At 37.9% G+C, this 19973-nt stretch overlaps 1 protein-coding gene and 1 pseudogene across 2 annotated transcripts in view; one reads left to right on the forward strand and one right to left on the reverse strand.

Annotated features, from left to right (window-relative positions):
* LOC120085557 (DNAJ heat shock N-terminal domain-containing protein) overlaps positions 1-19973 on the forward strand; it is a 57807-nt gene that overhangs the window by 29690 nt on the left and 8144 nt on the right. The window contains exon 5 of the mRNA XM_039041586.2: positions 7570-7699. Within this exon, the coding sequence (XP_038897514.1) occupies positions 7570-7699 (130 nt within the window). The remainder of the gene's footprint in view (positions 1-7569; positions 7700-19973) is intronic.
* On the reverse strand, positions 12338-16297 carry LOC150034105 (uncharacterized; annotated as a pseudogene). Its single transcript, XR_016532130.1, has 2 exons — positions 13072-16297; positions 12338-12426 (listed from the first exon to the last, which is right to left on the reverse strand). The product of XR_016532130.1 is annotated as an uncharacterized LOC150034105 (transcript).

Consider the following 19973-nt stretch of genomic DNA (forward strand, 5'->3'; position numbering starts at 1 on the left):
GAGCATAAACGCAATAAAAAAGATGTTGGAGGTCTTCCTAATTCCCTTTACATAGAGCCCATCTACTAGGGGATAGATAATGGGAGGACAACTTCTTTTGCAACATACTTGAGCAGTTTATAGTTCCAAAAACCATTATCCATAAGACAATATTTACTCGCCGCGGGCTTTTAGACTTCCAAAGTGCATGTCTTAAAGTTTTATCGATTGGAGGGGCCTTGCGTAAATGAGTGACTAGGGATTTGACAGTGAAAAAGCCGTTAGTTTCCAATGACCATGAGCGTTTGTCGATGCAATCCTTCACTTCTTTTGGTACAACTAAGCTTAACAAAATTTGAAAATATGAGATTTCTTCCTCTTTCAGCATTCTTCTAAATGAGATGGACCAAGAAGATGTATTATTATCCCAATGATTCGACACCGACCCATTAGGTTGGAGAGCTGATTGAACAAGCTAGGGAACCTGAATTTAAAAGGAGTATTGTCGAACCAAGCATCCAACCAGAAGGCTATTCTGCAACCATTTCCAATTTTGAAAACAGCCAAGTTCTCCACTTTCAGCCACGACCTAGAGATGTTGATACATGGGCTTCTAAGACTACAACTTGCCTTTCCAGATGTGTGCCATCCAAATAGGCTGCTGCCATGTATACTCTTAACAACTTTACACTAAAGGAGGAGTCCTCATTCATAAATCTCCACCCCATTTTTGCTAAGAGGGCCAAATTTCTTTCTTTTAAACCTCCTAACCCTAGTCCTCTTGGCCTTAGAAACCTGCTCCCACTTGACTAACTGGTTTATTTTCCCCCTTTATGGCCTTCCCAAAAAAAGTTCTTCAAAAAATTTTCCAATCTGGACACCTCCTTCCTTGGCATAAAAAAGGAAGACATATAATAAGTAGGAAGATTTGAGAGTACTGACTTACAGAGGGTCGCCCTTCCTCTACGAGATAGGTTGTATCTTCTCCATTTGTCTAGTCTTCCTTGAAATTTGTCAATAACTGGCTGTCAGAAATCCACCTTTTTTAGGTATCCTTCCAAAGGGAAGAGCAAGGTATTTAAGAGGGAGTTGCTCGATTTTACAATTGAATCTAGCAGCCACTGAAAATAGCTTGTCAGAATCTACATTTATGCCGCAAAGAGTTGATTTTTCCCAATTGATTTTTTTGCCTGAGCACCACTCAAAGAGATCGAGATTACTCCAAAGAGTATCTAGCATTACATCTTCATACTTGCAAAAAATTAAAGTGTCATCCACAAATTGTAGAATAGAGACATGGATTTTATTTTTTCCCATCGTGAAGCCTTCATATCTTCTTTTTTCGTGCAATCGTGTGATTGAGGCATTTAACACTTCACTAATTAAGATGAATAAGAATGGAGAAAGGGGGTCACCCTTGTCTAATTCCTCTAGTAGCATTGATTCTTCCTCTTGGCTTGCTATTTATGAAAATGGAGAACTTTGGATTGGAGATGCATCCCATTACCCATGAAATCCATTTTGGGTCAATTTTTTTTTTTTTTCTTCCATAAAGCACCTTTTCTAGGAGATTCTAATCCACTCTATCAAATGCTTTTTCTAAGTCCAACTTAAGGATCTAACCTTTTTTCTTTTTAGATCTATACTCCTCTACGACTTCATTGGCTATGAGAATGGTGTCAAGGATTTGTCTCCCCTCAATGAAAGCACTTTGAGTTGGAGCTATTCTACTTGGCATGATCCCTTTGAGTCTTTCAGCTAGCACTTCTACAATTATTTTATATGTAAGAGTTTGAGACTGATTGGCCTGAAATCTTTTACTCGCACTGCATCTTCCATTTTTTGGATTAAGCATATGAAGTTCTCTTTAACACAAGAGTTGAGCTTTCCATTGCTGTAAAATTCAACAAACAGTTTAGAAAAGTTAAGCTTTAGTTGACTCCAAAATTTGAGAACGAATTTTGGTGTAAAACCATCTGGGCCGGGTGCCTTGTTTTTCTCCAACTCTCTCACTACCTTTCTGATTTGTGGGAGTGTGAATCTTGCCACAAGCTATTCGTTTTTATTGCTTGATACTCTTGACCAATCAAGATTAAGAGGTATTGGTCGAGACCTTTCACATTTGGAATAAAGAGGGGAGTAAAACCCCAAAATGAGATCTTCAATTTCACGGTAGGATCTGGTTGGGATTCCTTGGATAGCTTTGCTATCGAATTTTTCCTCTTTCTCGCAGCTAGAAACCGATGAAAGAAAGAAGTGTTTTCATCCCCCACATTTAGCCAATTTAGTTTACTTTTTTGAATGAGATTTCTTTCTTCCAGTAAATCTGCTTCCAGTGCTATTCTTACATCGACTTCCCAAGATTGAGGGTCATCATCTGCCAATTGATCTCTTCTCTGAATTTCAAGACTTTCCTCGTCCTTCTTCATCTCTTTCTCATAATCAGCTAGCCATTTTTTTAAGGTTGTTTTAGTCTCTCAGTTTTGAGGATAGTAAAAAACATGCCCATTGATGTTGTTCCTCCGTGCTTATGGATCTTTCAATTAGTCTACAACACTCCTTGATTTTCAACCAACTATTGCAGAAGCGGAAGGGAGAAGGTCCCCATTCGAAAGCTCTTGCTTCCAAGTGGAGGGGAAAATGATCTGACATGATTCTTGCTTGCCTGACCACTCTTGGGTTTTCAAAAGCCTCTTCCCAGTTGTTTGATACTAAAAATCTATCAATGAGTGATTTTGAAACTACTTCACCTTCTCTAGACCACGTGAATTAGCCGTTTGAAAGACGAATTTCCATTAGGTTGTTTATTCTAATGAACTTATTGAAGTTTTTCATGTCTCTTGTTGCTCTTCCCATTGGAAACCTTCTTCGAATGCTGTTAAAATCCCCACCAATGCACCAAGGCTCTTTACGCTCTACAGCAAGGGAAGACAATTCTGTCCATAGTCTTCTTCTTTCTCTATAATATGTGGGGCCATATACGTTCGTAATTCAGCACTGTTTCTTGCTTATTGTCTGACACTTGACTGTCATGGAAAATTCAGCTTTGATTGTGTCAACTACAGAAATCTTTCCTTCATCCCACATTGTGAGTAAGCCTCCTGATCTTCCTTTAGCTTCCATAAAGGACGATCCTACATCTTTTGAACTCCATAGGCTTTTGATAAATGCTCCTTCAAAACTATCTCTTTTTGTTTCTTGAATCAAAACTAGATCCAGATTGATCTTCTTCATAAATCTTTTAAGAGTCGATCTTTTTGAATACTCCCCAAGCCCCCTTGTATTCCATGAAATTATCTTCATTATATATCACCCGAGAGATGAGGCTTTCACTTGACTCTTCTTGCCCCTTTGATTAGGCTAGGGCAATATCACAATCATTCAAGATAGAGTGCAAATTTTGGGGGTTATCCTTCAGATTTAGAGGAGGAAAAGGGAAGACTTCACTTCTAACTTGTGGAGGAGCTTCTGTTGGCTGAAATAACAAATTTAAGGAGTAGTCCATGCCCTTTAGATTGTCTTCAAAAGCATTGGTTTCATCAACTTCCTCTCTATTAGGCTCTTCACTGCTTAGTCTTACCAACGATTTGTCTTCAAAGTCTAGAGGATCTTGATTAGACGAGAAAGTTGGCTTGCAATGAGAACCTCGTACAAACGGAGTGAAAGACTCATTAGATTTGCTTAATGATTGAAAATAGAAACTTTTGGAAGAAGGTAGGGGTACTGAGCTTGATTTTTTACACAACATAACTCAATGAGGTCTGGATTTGTGATGGCCGTCCATGGATTGCAAAATGATGTTTGCTTCCTGGTGAAGTGTCTAGGGTACGGTCTGAGCCCAAATGTTTTCTTTTTGGTTGCTTTGAGTGCCTTGTGAGCTTTGCTGACTTTCCAGTCTTGGGGCCGAAGGGAGGCAAACTCCTGCTGCTTTGTAATTTCCTCCTGATTGGTAATGAGAAAGGAGTGTTTATTGAGGCCTGGTTCCATGCTTTCATTAATGAGAGTTTTTGGAATCATTTCTTCACTTTCGGGATGGTTGGAAACTTCAAGAATCGAGGCTGATGCTTGCTTGGAGTAACCACTGATTGCATGAGTCATCCGATTCATTAATGAATGATGCTGTTTTGTCTTCCTAGAATACGAAAAATCAATTGACAATATTTTTTGAAATGACCCTTTGACGCCTTTATGAGGGGATGCTGAACGGCTGCATCTTTTTGAATTCCTTTCATTTAAGTTCTCTCTTCTTTAATAGTGCTTCTATGTCCTCACAAAATTGGGTGCTCCCACAAAACGGAGACCTTTGGTCTTCTTTGAGTGAAATTTTACGTGATAAAGTTTCCAAATGAGTCTCAATTGGCAGGAACTCGAGGCGTTTACTTAGAGGTGGCTCGGACTTCCAACGGACCTCTGCTCTTTTTGTCCTTTTTTGTTTCTCTTTCTTCTTATCCTCATTATCATTCACATTGGCTAGATCTTGACTAGACAAACTTTGTAAGTGATCTTCGGCTTTTGGACCAACAACAGTTTTCCGATTAGACTTCGGATCGATCTAAGAGGTGTGCTTAAACTTTTTCCCTACATTGATTCCTGGACTTTTGGAGTATTTTGTTTTGCACCTTGATGGAAGGAGAAACTCGAATTTGGAATTTAATGGATCACTTATTATTTCCTCATCTTTCATAACTTGGTTTAAATGAACAATGTTAATTGGGTTTATAAAATTGAACATGAATAAATCTCCTCTAACCTTGCTTGGTGGGTTGATCGACAAAATATCACCAAAGTTCAAGAAGATGTTGCCCCTCTTTTCGTCTGTAATTTCTAACGTTGCAGGGATGAATTCACATAAATTTTCCTTAACTTGGATTTTGGCCACTGAGACATTAAGCAAATTTAAAGTTTCAATTGCAATGTTCTCCAAGCCTCCGAAATAGGTTCCGATAGCTTCAAATGTTTGTTTGTTCCAGTAGTCGAGAGGAACATTTTTTATTGAAAGCCACCCATCGTAGCCTTTTGAATACAATGGCCTACTATGAATGAATTTGTCCTACTTTTCAAATTTCAAGTGGAAGGAGCTAAACTTCTGCCATTTGCCAGGGTTCTCAATTATTCCATCCATTGCACCTCGATCCAAATCCACCAGTGCGTTTTCTGCAAATATTGGGTTGATAATAACATTAGATTGAAAGTATAATTTAAGTGTTTTACGGATTTCTAACCAGCTATCGAATTCAAAGAGGGGTGAAACAGCCCATAAATTATTAAAATCTGTTTGGAACATTTCTGAATTCTTGATAACTCATTGTTGTTGCATACTCTGTTTATCAGGCAGGAGAACAGAGGCCTTGGAACTCTGTTTTTCTGGTGCTGAAACAGAGGTTTTGGAGACCATAGAACTTCTCATTTTCTGACTTAAAGGTGGTCTATCTGAAGTTTGTTTGTCAATCTTTTTCGCGAAGTAGTTCTTTTCATCCTTTGTTGAATGTTGGATATTCTCTGAACTAACCAGGGGGCCAAGGATTCCTTGATACAAAAGCTAACCATGTCATTGAATTCTTGCCAATCGGACTTCTGGAGATGGTTCTTTCTTCCTCCTGTTGAAGGCCAGACCGCCACTCCACGAACCACCCTTTGTTAGCACGAAATTTTGAAAGGCGATTGACACTTTGATCGACTTTTTCCTTTAGTAAGAAGAATTCAAACGTTGGACCATTCAGTAACTTTTTCAAGCTTTCATCTAACCTTTGCGGCATAGTCATTGAGAATAGTATTTTCTGCCCTTTATTCATATCTTCTACATAGAAACCTTTACTCACTCTCTACATACAGAAGAAATGATCACTGATGCTACAACATTTCACCTCTATACTTCACAGTAGAATGTTTGGCAAGAAAGATTAACGGAAGAGAGGATGCTGACCGCTGATTAGAGGACGAGAAGAGAAGGGAGAGGAGAGAGAGGAGAGAGGAGAGAGCATCCTTTTCAATTTCCTTCACAAATTGCATAATGCCTTTAATAATCTACGAAGAGATTATACATGGAATAGATGATTCTATCAAAGTTCTTTCACAAATTCGAGATGATCCCTCTCTTTGGTGTAAAGTTGTCAAGAGTATCCATGGTAGGAGTATGTTTAGTTGGTACACTTCGGGTAAAGTAAGTTGTAGTCTTCGAAGCCCATGGATCAATATCTCAAGGTGGTGGCTGAAAGTGGAGGCTTTGGCAGTGTTCAAACTTGGTAATGGCAGCCGAATAGCTTTTTGGTTGGATTCTTGGGCTTATTTCAAATCTTACACGACCCCAATGGTTCGGTCTTGGACCATTGGGATAATACAACTTCCTCTTGGTCCATCTCCTTTAGAAGACTCTGGAAAGATGAGGAGATTTTTAGAATTTCAAGGCTTGTTAAGCATCGTAGCTACGAAAAAAGTGAAGGACTGCGTTGATAAACGATCGTGGTCCTTGGAAGCAAATGGCACTTTCACCGTCAAATGACTAGTCATCTATTTTTCTACAGCTTCTCCAATCAATCAACCTTTAAGAAAGACGTTATGGGAATCTAAAAGCCCCCAGCGAGTCAACATTGTCATATGGATAATGTTATTTGGATCTCTCAACTGTTCAAATGTTTTGCAAAAAAAGCTGTCCTCCCATTATTTATCTCCAAATAAATGTGCACTGTGTAAAGGAATTTGGGAAGACCTTCAGCACCTTCTTTTTGACTGTTGCTATGCTCAAAATTGCTGGTTTTTGTGACTCAAATTATTCAATATCAGTTGGGTTTTTGGGAAAATCTTCAGAGACAACATCTTGCAGATTTTTGTGGGACCAAAACTCAAGAAAAAAACAGCAAATCCTGTGGAATAATGCAGTAAAGGCAGTGCTGGTAGATTTATGGTTTGAAGAAACTAAAGAGTTTTCCATGACAAGGAAACTCATTGGTTTTCTAGATTTGAGGCAGCCTGTTTGAATGCATCCATGTGAAGCTCATTCTCCAAGGCTTTTGCGGACTATTTCAGCCAAGAAATTAGCTTGAACTGGCGTGCCTACCTCTCCCCGGAGTTCTAAAGTTGCTGTCTCAGTTGGCTACTCTAGGAATCAAAGCTGGTTGCTTCTTTCTCAGAGGACAGTAGCTTCTTTTAGTATTATATTTTGGAATACCCTATGTAATTGTCTTAAGTTTTTTGTATTAGTTCTTATTTGTCTGGGCTATATTGTACTGAATTAAACTGATAAGTCCACATTTCTTTGTTCTTGGAGATGATGATGGTGCTAAGGGGGTGTCAACCTAGTTGAGAGGCCTGGATGCATCTGCTGATCCTACGTTTTAATCCTTTTTGCTGTATCTCTTGTACATTGAGCATTAGTCTCTTTTCATTATCTTAATTAACAAGGAGGCTCGTTTCCTTTTTTTTTTAAAAAAAAAAATATTTGCATTAATTAGCTTCTTACAGTAGTAAAATCGCAAACGTTACAGCAGTAAAATCGCAAACGTTACAGTTGTGTATCTTTTATTCTTACACTTGAGTGTTATCATCATTCAAAGCTGCATAGCATGCAATATGAAGTTTCTTCTTTCAGTGCAGATTGTCCAAAAGGAAAGGGAAGAAAAGCTTTCAGAAATTTTGAAAGGTCGTCTCAACCAGTATGTTCAAGGAAACAAAGATGACTTTGTTAATCATGCTGAAGCTGAAGTAGCAAGACTCTCCAACGCAGGTACTATGATCCTTTAGAAACTTTTTCTAAACCAAGATGACGGGAAAGAGTGAATGAAATGTCAATGACTCAAATGTTATAATTCCATATCATCTGGACTACATTCATATGCTCCCAAGCTATTAGCATCAGAGCATGTTGATTATGAGCACATTTAGAGTTCTAATCTCCCTCCAAATTTCATTCGAACTTACATTTCCACTACCATAGAGTGTATTCTTTCATAGGGACATTTTTTTGGAGGTAGCTTGGACTTCATTATATATATGCTTCATTGATTAACGAAAAGAAAAAATGGATTTTTAAACCTCAAAGGATACAAACTCTAAAAGGAGTGAAAAAGAAATAAACCGAAAGCATAAAGTATATAAAAGTATTGGTAGAATTGTATATAATAATTGCATTCTTTTTATTAGTATTCTATTTTTGAGTATTTTTATTATTCTTTCCTTTTATAATAGTTGCCTTGGTTGGTTCTTTATTGTTGTATTATACTTGCTCTCTATTGGGACCTTGAGTAATATGAAAAATAATTTCTCTAAAAACCTCATGGTATTAGAACTTAACCCTAAAAATACCAGTTGTCATAATTCCTAAGAACCCTATTCGTAAAAACTCTTGTCGGCAACCTTCCCTCACTCTTCCCCTCTGTTTATCCCCATTCTCTCCTTCTCAACCGGCTTCTTCTCCAACAACGTTTGCTTCGAGATTTGTGTTATATGTTTGACCTTCAACGATGGAAGTAGAAATCTGCAAGATTAACGATTCCTTCTACTGCATTTGGTTTGATTCTGATATGTTTTATGTGGAAGATATGGAAGTAAACAAATTTCTTTGGGTTTCATTCTCCCAACCCATATGAAACTTAATAGTATACTGCTTCTACGAATAGCTCTTAATGCCACATCTCTTCCGAGACCAGGGCCCTTTATCATAACTTCGGCTCGTTGCATACCTTGATCCACTACTGCCCAAATAGCATTTCCTGCTGCAGTTTGAGCGGCAAATGGTGTCCTTCTTCTTGTACCTTTGAATCCACGCATACCGGTGGAGGACCAAGAAATTACCCGACCCCGTACATCTTTAACAGTCATAATTGTATTGTTGAAACTTGCTTGAACATAAATAACGCCCTTTGGTATTCTACGTGTACTTTTTATGTGAGCTAATACGTCCATTTCTACGTGAACCGATTCTTGGTATGGGTTTTGCCATATTTTATCATCTCATAAATCTAAGTCAGAGATACATGGATGTATCCATTTCATGTCCAAACGGATCCTTTAATTTTATTTTTATGTGTATATTGTGGGTAAACAAATTTCTTCGGGTTTCATTCTCCCAACCGAGTTGGTTTATCGAAGCCATTGCCGGGCTACTTCAAAGTCCCAATTGCTTGTTTCTAAAAGATGGACGAGATGAGTATGACACAACAAAAATGTCAAAGTTCAAGTCCAACTCTGGTTGGATCTTATGGTGAGTCATTTGGCCTGTCACTGGTGGTCGTTATTTTATTCATGTTCACTCGGGAGATTATTAGACAGGATGGAAATCATTTCATGACATGCTGAGCGGGTTTTTTAAAGTAAACAGATCGTTGGGGCATCATTCAGTTTGCATGATATTCAGCCTATTTCTTCTTCACTAATCAAGGATAGCTCTGGTTATTCTTATTCATTGCCCATCATTCAGTTTGCATGATATTCGGCCTATTTCTTCTTCACTAATCAAGGATAGCTCTGGTTATTCTTATTCAAAGGGCAATGGTTCAAGTTTTGTGGGGATAGTGAAGAAGAAAGCAAACGCTAGCTCCTCTGTTTCAGTATCTTTAATACAGAGCACATTTCCAGTGCAAGGAAGAAGGCATTCTCCCTCCTCTGTTTTAGGTATGGAAAAACAGAGCATGAAAGAATTCTGGATTGTAAAAAATACAGAAGTTTTTATGGAAGATTTCGACAACTTTTGGGTTGTTTCAAGATTATTTATGTATAATGATTGAAAAGAAATAGCAATGACATTGGAAGATATTTTTCAATCAAAGGTTATCATCAATCCTTTATTTGCTGATAATGCTTTTTTGATTAAGATCGATAACCAAAGGATGGAGGATTTAATTGTGTTCCCTGAATAGTGGCAGAAGATTGGATTATTTCATTTTCTTTTTGAGAAATGGAACAAATTTAGACATAGCCGGCCATCAATTGTTCAGGGGTATAGGGGCTGGATCTCAATTAAAAGCCTCCCTTTGGGTTACTGGAGCAGACAAACTTTCGAGGCAATTGGAGCTCATTTGGGAGGTCTTGAAAGCATAGCAGTAGAAACTTTAAATCATATTAATTGCTTTGAAGCTAAGATTCAAGTGAAGAAGAATTTGTGTGGGTTTATGCCGTCTACCATTGAAATTATTGATACACATCCTGGAAATATCTTGGGAAATTATTGCTTTGGGTTTTTTCAACAATCTATGTATAAAATGCCCTGATTATCGGCCAGTCCCTTTAAAACTACAATGGTCTTAAGTTTCTTCAGTCCAAAATCAAATTCTCGTTTCTGTTTTCTCTTTAGATGAAATTAAAAGAGCCGTTGGTTTCATTGGGAAAAACAAAGCTCCTGGTCTGGATGGGTTCACGGTGGAGTTTTTCTTGAAGAATTGGGATTTTTTTAAAAGTGATTTTCAGAAACTATTTGAAGAATTCTTTAAAAATGGCAAATTAATGCTCGTCTTAAGGAGAACTTCATTTGTTTGATCCAGGAAAAGGAGACAGCTGTTTTTGTGAAAGATTTTAGGCCTATTAGCCTAACTAACTCAGTTTACAAGATTGTGGCAAAGGAATTAGCAGAAAGATTGAAAAGAGTAATGCCAAGTATTTTTCCTCCACTCAAAGTGCCTTCATCAATGGAAGGCAGATTCTAGATCTTGTACTAATTGCAAATGAAGATGTGTAAGAATATAGAATTAAAAAGAAGAAGGGCTGGATATTGAAACTTGATCTAGAGAAAGCTTTTGACCGAGTAGATTGGGATTTTTTAGAAAAGTGTTGAAATTAAAAGACTTCACTGCTAAATGGATTCAACAAATCATGGGTTGTGAGAAGAATCCCAAGTTTTTGGTCTTTATCTATGGAAGACCATGTGGAAGAACTTTTGCTTCTAGAGGTATTAGACAAGGAGATCCTTTCTCTCCTTTCCTTTTCCTATCAGTTAGTGAGCTCTTGAGTATCCTTGTTGATGTAATACATGAGAAAGGAGAATATGAAGGATTCTTAATTGGTAAGAACAAAGTTCATGTTTCAATCCTCCAATATGCTGACAATACTTTGATATTTTGTAAAGATGATGACACAAGTTTGAAGGCATTAATTAATGCCATTGAATTATTTCAATGGTGTTTGGGGCAAAAGGTTAATTGGGAAAAATCTGCTTTATGTGGTGTGAATATTGATGAAAACAGGGTGCTGGCAACTGCTTCCAGCTTGAATTGCAAAACAGAAACATTACCTTTTCTTTATCTTGGTCTTCCTCTTGGAGGGTATCCAAGAAAAGTTTCTTTTTGGTAGCCAATTGTTGATAAAATCTAGAAGAAGTTGGATAGATGGAGGCGTTTTAATTTGTCAAGGGGTGGTAAAATTACTTTGAATAAGGCAGTTTCTCAAATATTCCAATTTATTATATGTCTTCCTTTGCAATGCCTTCGAAAGCGTCAAGGTCAAGGGGTGGTAAACTTACTTTGAATAAGGCAGTTTCTCAAATATTCCAATTTATTATATGTCTTCCTTTGCAATGCCTTCGAAAGTGATCTCAGAAATAGAGAAAATCAAAGAAATTTCTTTTGGGAAGGATCTGGTGGAAGCAAGATTAATCACCTTGTCCAATGGGAGATAATTTCCAAACAACAAAAACACGGAGGCCTTGGTTTTGGTGATCTAAAAAATTGAGATGTGGCTTTGTTGGTAAAGTGGGGATGGCGGTTATGCATGAGAAAGAAGCTCTTTGGCGTAAGATAGTAAAAAGTATTTATGGAAATGATTCATTTGAGTGGAACACGGATGGAAAAGAAGGGAGAAGCCTTAGAAGTCCTTGGATTACTATTTCTCGGGTTTGGCAACAAGTTGCAACATTTGCATCCTTTAACCTTAGTAATGGCTCTAGAATTTCTTTTTGGCATAACAACTGGTTGAGTTCCTCTCCACTGAGTTCCTTGTTTCCAAAATTATATAGAATCACCTTGTCTCCTGATGGTTCAGTTTTTCAGCATTGGGATTTAACTACTTTATCATGGTCAATTAATTTAAGAAGATTATTAAAAGATGATTAAATTCAGGATTTTCAAAATCTTGTACTTTTATTAAAAGCAATGTTTTAAAAGGTTAAAGGCGGCCTCGAGGCGTTTTCCCTTAGAGAGGCGAGGCGTAAGCCTCATTTTAAATTAATAAGACATAATTAAATCATAAAATATATTCTATTATATATTTATGATGTTATAATATTTGCTTAAACATACTCAAAATTGATCATGACAAAGAAAATAATTCCAATAATTAATCATGACAAAGGAAAAAAAACCCAATGTTTCATCTAAATCTCATCTTCAATATCATTATCATTATCATTACTAGCATCTTCCATAGAATCATCCTCTTATCTAATAGTTTCATCCTCATTTTCATTGTCACTCTCAATATCTACCCATTCCTCTTCATCCAATGTCATCGGCCTCTTCCCTTTATCTGTTTGTGAAATAAATTTTGTTAATAAAAGTTACAACTATATGAATTTTGGAAATTTGTTTAAATCTTTTCAGTAAGTAATATACCTCCTTTTTTAATATTTGGTTGTTTGTTCTTATCACTACTTCTTTGTTAAAAATTGCTTACTTCTTTGTTAAAAACTGCTTCCTTCTCCAAGCTCATACACGTTGATGTTATAATCATCATCTTGCTCAACAAAGGAATTTGTGGCCCCACTATTATTTTCAGCGATCCACTCATCATCATATGACACATCATCTACAACCAATGGATCGACTTCTTCCTTGAGACACTTTCACTTCAAGTGTCTATCCTTTAATCTTTTATTGTACATGATATAAACTAAGTTATTTAACTTAGTTGTGCTCAAACGATTCCTTTTCTTTGTATGCACCTATCCATGAAACATAAACTTATCATTAATGGTAGAAGTCTTAGACAATTCTTTTCAAAGTAAGGAAATACAATTGAACACTTCCTAGCAAAACTTTGATGGTGAATGTTGCTAGTTTTGGTGTTCCATTCCCGAATTGAGTCCACCAATCAACTACATCGCCCAATATCACATCAAGTAATGAAACCAAAATAAATAAAAATATGATATATTATCTTCATGATGCTTACTTGGAGATCTTTTCTTGCAAGAGGCTATTGCTTGTTGGAACCCAAAGAATCCTTCTCTCTTTTGAAATGAATCTATTTGAATGTCAGCTTTTATTCTCTCGTTTTCATATGCTATCAACTTATCCATACATGTATATAAGCCTAACTTAATTTTTGGATGAGTGGAAAAATTATCATCATACTGAAAATGTGGGTTCAAGAAATATGCTGCCGCGTGTAAGTGTTGATGTAGTTGAAACTCCCACTTTTCATCAATAATATTCCATCTCCGTATAACTTGCTTCCTCCCCATCAAGATTCTTGACAATTTCTTCTTTTGCTGAATCCATGGCACCATATATAAATCCCATTGCAGACACCTTCTTAGAATCAATCTATCTCAAAACACTCACCAAAGGTTTTGTCGTCTTAACTGCATACACTACAGCGAGCCAAAAATTTTTGTCACTTAAAATTATTCTTTTCACTCCCTTTCCTTCAGGTGTTTTTTTGCCCAAACACTATCTTGCCATTCCTTAGAAGTAAACATTGCTTGTAATGGTTGTTTAGATTGGCAAATACTTTGCAATGTCAAATAGGCAGTAGAAAATCTAGTGGTGGCTGGACGAATAAGCTCTCTTTGTGAAAGATCTCATTAATGCTAACACCAACCATGATTATAGATAAAATTACTAACCTTCTTTGCTTTTAACAATGCATTCTTATGTTGAGGCAACTTACCAAGTTTTTCAAGCATCAAATTGAGACAATGAGTAGAACACGGAGTCCAATACAAATGCTTTCGCTTTTCCATCAATTTTTTTACTAATTGCCTTGTAGTTAGATATGTTGTCCATCACCACTTGAACTACGAGGTTCTCTCCAATTTCCTCTACTACATCATCGAGAAGTTGAAACAACAAGTTTCCTTCTTTTATGGCGTATGAGGCGTCAATCGATTTCAAGAAAATCGTTCCACTTGGTGAGTTTACAAGAAAGTTAATTAAACTCCTCCCTCTCATGTCCTTCCAACCATCCGATAAGATTGAAACTCCAGTGTTCGCCCATGTCTTGTGGATGTCATTAACAATATTATTTGTACTTTTCATCTCTTCCTTCAAAATCCATGGTTCATTCATACTCGGTGGCTTCAAACCTCGACCATATAATCCAATGTATCGGCACATATTTACAACGGAAGAACTCGTCACATTAAACGAAATACCATTTAAAAAAAAAAGATCTTCCAATATCCATCCAGACAAAATTGCATGCTTCCTTTGCATTCATAGGAGCATCTTGATTTTGAACCATATTTTCATTATCAACACCACTATCATCAATTGCCATATATCGATCCATTGGCCCTCGAATACCTCTCGAAGAAACATCACAACTACTTGATGTCGGACTATAATAGTATGCCCCCCCTTCAGCCATGTCCTCAAATTCCTTCTGACTAGCCATCTTTGCCATTTCTCCTTGTTTAAGGTAATCTTGAATTTCTTGTTTAACTTCATCGGGAACTTTATTATATGATGCAACATTTTTACATGTTCCTCCAAGATGATCTTTCATTCTTTTGACACCTCCCGTAATAACCTTGTTGCAAAAATTGTATTTGATATAAATGTAGGATTTTCCTATTCGACCTTCTTGTACTTCAGTGCCATACTTCCAAGCTGGATCTTTCCTAGTCCCACTATTTGTTCTTTTAACACTTCCAACCATATTTAGGAAGAAAACATAAATATGAGCATAGTTAAGAAATAAGAGTTGAAGTCCAATTCTAAAAACATGGGGGAACAAATAGGAAAAGCACAAAATTAGGGGAAAAAAGTCTTAATAGATCGAACAGAATAGGAAAAAAATAATAAAATTTCTGTATTTAGAAAAATAAAGAATACAAAAATGTGTGAAATAAAAAACTGTGGAAAAAAAAGTAAGTATAAAAAATTTAAAAGATAGAAAAAACTTCAGACCATAACTATTAAGAAAAAAACTCTTTAAACAAAACGAAAAAAATAAAAGAATAAGACGGGAAAAGATCAATTAAGGAAAAAAAAAACTATTTAAACAAAGGAAAGAAAGGACAAATCAATTAAGAAAAAAACTTTTTGAAGTTTAAAGAAAAGGAAAAAAACAAAAGAATGACACAGTGAGGAAAAAATCTATAAAAATAACAAAAGTAAACAGAAATCAATTTTATTACAAAGATAAAAATGGTGAAGAAAGCTAACCTTAGAAGTTGATTGGATTGTGTAGACAAAATTGAACAAACTCTCCCACTTGGTATTTTGAGTTGCTGTCAATTCCACTAAATCTTTTAATGGTTTTAAATTAGTATTGGGTTAATTTATATTTTAAAATTTGTTGTCCTTTAAAAAGAACAGAACAAAACAAAACAAAATTTTGTTAATGGGACGATTCAACTTCTCTATATTGCAACCGCAAGATTGAAAATTTCGGTGGTGGGGCCCAACCCCTATAATTGCACAATTTTGGTGGTGGGGCCCAGCCCATTTAATTTTGTGATTCAAATTTTCGAGGCTTTAGCCTCAAGAGGCATCAGTGCATACGACCAAAGGCGTATGCCTTTCTGCATAGAGGATGTGGTGCGTTGCTCACTCCTTCCCTGGGTGGTTGGTCCTTCCACTAGTTGCTCGATTGGGGAGTGATGTCCCTCCTCAAATGCCATATGCTTGGCAAGAGTTTAAGGCTACGTGGGGTGTCTAGGTTCCAAGAGCACGACTCTGATACCACTTGTCACGGGGTCAGTGTTGAGACGATCAACTGTGCGACACTTGGATACTCTTGCTTACCAAAGAGTGCACCAAGTAAGCCTTAAGAAAAGGTTTGGCCTATTCAAGGCACAAAGGAACTCGTTGATAGGTTTTAAGATGAGTAGGCAAGGGGTCTTAGAGTTTGAGTGAATGAGAGCTTTATTGGAAATGTCCCAAGGGATGCTTTACAAATGAGTCCCAATAGGCTATATATAGGCAAGCCCCACTGACTTTATGGGCCTTAGATCCGACCTAGGAGGTCGGTTAATACTCTTCTAGAGACTTCTTTATGTCTCTTACATACATCTTAGGTCATACTAGGCTCTTCTAGAAGCTACCAAGTACATACAAGACATTTTTGGACATTCCTAATCTATTCTAGACTCTTGTAGAGTATTCTAGAGTATGTACATGTGGGCTGTTGTTTGGACCTTCCAGCACATTTTAGGGTCTTCCGAAACCATCTAGCATGTTCTAGCACCATCTCGGGTCTTATAGAGGCTTCCGGGGCTATCTAGCCCTTTCTAGTACTGTGTGGCTCTGTCTAGTGCATTCCCGACGCATCTTTGGCGCTGGCATTGCCCAGCACCATCTGGGTTTGCCTAGGCCTGTCTAGAGCCTTCCAGAAGGTTCTCGGACAGTCTGGAGCACTCTCGGACCGTCTAGCATCGTCTGGAGGTGTCTGTCATTGGGTCGCGCATGCAGGGTGGCGCGCGTATGTTGCTTGCGTGCACGGTCGCTCGTCTAGGCGTTGCGTGCGTGCATGCTGGGGCGTGTGCGTTTGGACTCGTGCACGCTGGAGCCTCGGCCGCGCGCACGGTTGCGTGGCTGGCCTCGCGCACGTTTGTGTTGATGGCCGTGCGCATGCCTGCTCACTGGGGCGCTTGTCTGGGCACCTTTCCGGGCGTGTGCCTATCTCGGCATGCCCTTGCGTGCCTGTGCCTGGCCACGTAGATACGTTGGGTGTTCGTGATGGGCTTGCGCCTGGGATAGGGGCACACGACTTGGCGTTGTGTGGCGACTTAGGGATGCCTTTCAACAGGTCTTGACTCCTCCTTAGCTAGGCTAAAGGAGCCTTGGGCATTGCATTGGTGCAGTTTGAAAGGCCATTTTTGCGGGGCGTGACACCTTCCCCCACTTGTTTTCGCAACGTCCCTGTTGCGTTTCTTCTCTTATGGTGCCTTCTTCTTATCCCTTGCATGGCAGTCATTATCTGTGGCTTAAACTTCTCCAAGCTCTTTAGGGAGATGATACGGAGATTGGATCTTCGAGCACCAAGAGAGTGTTTCAGGATGGTACCAATAGGGCATCGCCTTTTCTAAAAAAGGCTAGACCAAGTATTGTCTTATGGTCATCCATAGACACAATTGTATAGTCAAGCTTACCGTGCTAATCGCCTATCCTTGTTTTTACTCCCCAAGCTATACCTTTTGCTTGCTTGGCGTCGGAGTTAACGACTTTGATTGAGGTTCTGTCCTTTGGATATTTTAAGCCAAGTTGTTGACCTTCTTGCACATCCATGAAGTTGTGCGTAGCCCCTGTGTCTAGCATCATGGTTGCCTCTTTACTATTGATTGTGGCGTCCACATAGAGTAGGCCCTTGTCTTTGCTCTTCTTGATACGTGCCTCGAAAATGGCCGTTATTTGCTGCAGCGAGCCCATGTATGCTTTGGAATCTTCTCCTTTTTGTCTCAATATTGTGCTACAAGAGCACTTAGGGCATTCTTACTTGGACAATCCATTGTCCAGTGTGGCCCATTACAAATGAAACATGGCTTAGGAGGTGTGGACTTGAGAGACTTACCTTTTCGTAGAAGAACCACTCCCTTTTTTTCCATTCGAGGTTCGTGAGTTCTCCTCATCCTTCCGGGCAAGTTCTTTCTTCAGTTCAGACCCTCCATCTTCTTCATTCAAAGGAATGGACTTCTTGCCTTTTTGGGTGGAGTAATTTGTGAGCAATTCAACAGCGGCAATGGCATCATCTAGTGTCGTAACTTGCGCCTGTCAAGCTCTATCTTTGCCCAATCTTTGAGTCCATCTTTGAAGTAGAAAAGGGCATCCTTATCTGACAGATCATCAATCTCAAGAATGAGTGTTGTGAACTCCTTGATGTACTTGGGAATGGTACCGGTTTGTGTCAACTGTCTGAGTTTTCCTCGAGTCTCCATCTCGGCATTGTGTGGGACAAAGTGTTTACAGAGCTCGGCCTTAAATTGTCCCCAAGTGTTGATGCGACATTTGTCATGCTCCCGCTCAACGTGTTTTCTTAATGTGGTTAGCTAATGGATGGTGCCACGCACGACACTAGAAATAGAATAGAAAAGTTTCCAGTGGCTAGGTACGTTGTCGTGCGATTATAAAAACTATCTTTCGATAATTAGGGCATACTTTTGAATGGGGTGGGTGTTTTAGCCGAATGACTACTTGTTTTCTTCGTTTTTTCATCCTCTATCTATCTATAGCATTAGTTTTAGGTTTTCCATTGAAACTTCCCCTGTAATTGAGCTGAAAGATGGCGGGTTTAGCTTCTCCATCTCAATGGGAAGGTAAGGATCCCCAATTCCTAGTTTTTGAGGTTTTCTCCAATTATAACCTTGTGAGACTTATGCTAAAATCTAAATCTTGATTGTTTCTATTTTGTCTATGGATTTTCATCTTGGAATTATATTCATGGTTGTGTTTCTTTGATATTGTTTGACAAACTAGTCAAAGTTGCATGATTGATTTCTATGGATTTAAACTTAATTTATAATTGTTAAGTCCCTTAATTGACAAGTAGCAAAGGTTCAGTTAAACTTGTGGTTTGTATGGTACCCATTTGATTAGCATTGTTTAATTAACCTGGATGAAAATCATTTTGTGTGGCTAATGAGGCATTACCTATTCGTCATTCATCTTGGCTTATTTCCCAAATCTTAATGTGGTTAGCTAGTTTGTTTAGCATGCATTACATTTGTATATGTTTGCTAGTTAGTTGGTGAGGACTTTCATTTAGCATTACTAAATGAGTTGGCTAAGCTTAGGCAAGAAATAGAAATTAAAATGTATGAATTCCATGATCAAGCAAGCAATTAGGGATATCTCTAAAACCTAGGAGAGGCTGCCTTTACTTTTCTTGCAACTTACATTCCGCATTTTATTTTTCCATGCTTGCTTCTCGAACAACACACAAAACCCCCCATTTACCGTTTTAACTAAAGATTAGCTTTGAGAAACTAATCTTCGTGCTTCCCTGCGAATCGACATGGTCTTACTACTAAGACTACCCACTAGTTGATGTTCACGATTGATAATACAAATTTTATTTGATCGACTGAAGGTAACCTTCGGTCCATTGGAGACCATTTAATACAATCAATCTGCAAGTTGAGAATGTTTTTTCACACGAGAATAGCTTTCCTTTGGTTACCGACTTACCGTTCATGAACCACCAGCAGTCAATAGGAATGATGAACTTATTCTCCAACAAGTAATGCGGATTGTTTCCTATTTAAAAGGAGGAAAAAAAAAAAAAGGAAGAAACGAGGATTGTCTCAAAAGATGATGCCACTAATGATGGGAGTTCTTCATTGCCGACTGCCCAAGGAAACTAAGGTTTCCTGTAAATATTGAGCCAGGGAATATGATTTCTTCAATTCCTTCGACCGTGGAAGAAGTTAAAGATAGATATATTGAAGTTTATTGAAATTTTTATACAAGGAAGACCATCTGGCCTCCCAACATTTAGATGATTTCACTTAAATGCAGATATAGTTGAAGAATCTTGCTCAAAACTTTTGGTTTCGATGGCAAAATAGTTGATTGCTTAGGTTGGGAGTCTAAAGGTCATTTCGGACTTTAAGTTGTGTGGAGCTTGATCAACAACCTTTTCGTAGGTTGATAGACGATATTGTTGAAGATTCTTACCAAGTAACCTTGAATAAGTTGTTTATGACTCCTAAGGAAGATTCTGTGTTTTACTGAAGACTTGGTGTCATCTGTGAATATTTTTATTATCAACCCAAGATGGGTTACGGTAAATTTAGTTATATCACTACTTTAACAAATTTTTATACATGAATTGATATATTTCTTAAAACTTAAAAGAACGACAAACAATAATTTTCTCCCTTGGAAACCTAATACCTGACTGCAGATTTT

The sequence above is a fragment of the Benincasa hispida genome, chromosome 9, assembly GCF_027475165.1.
Source record: "Benincasa hispida cultivar pf3 chromosome 9, pf3_genome.v1.1, whole genome shotgun sequence".
Taxonomy (NCBI): domain Eukaryota; kingdom Viridiplantae; phylum Streptophyta; class Magnoliopsida; order Cucurbitales; family Cucurbitaceae; genus Benincasa; species Benincasa hispida.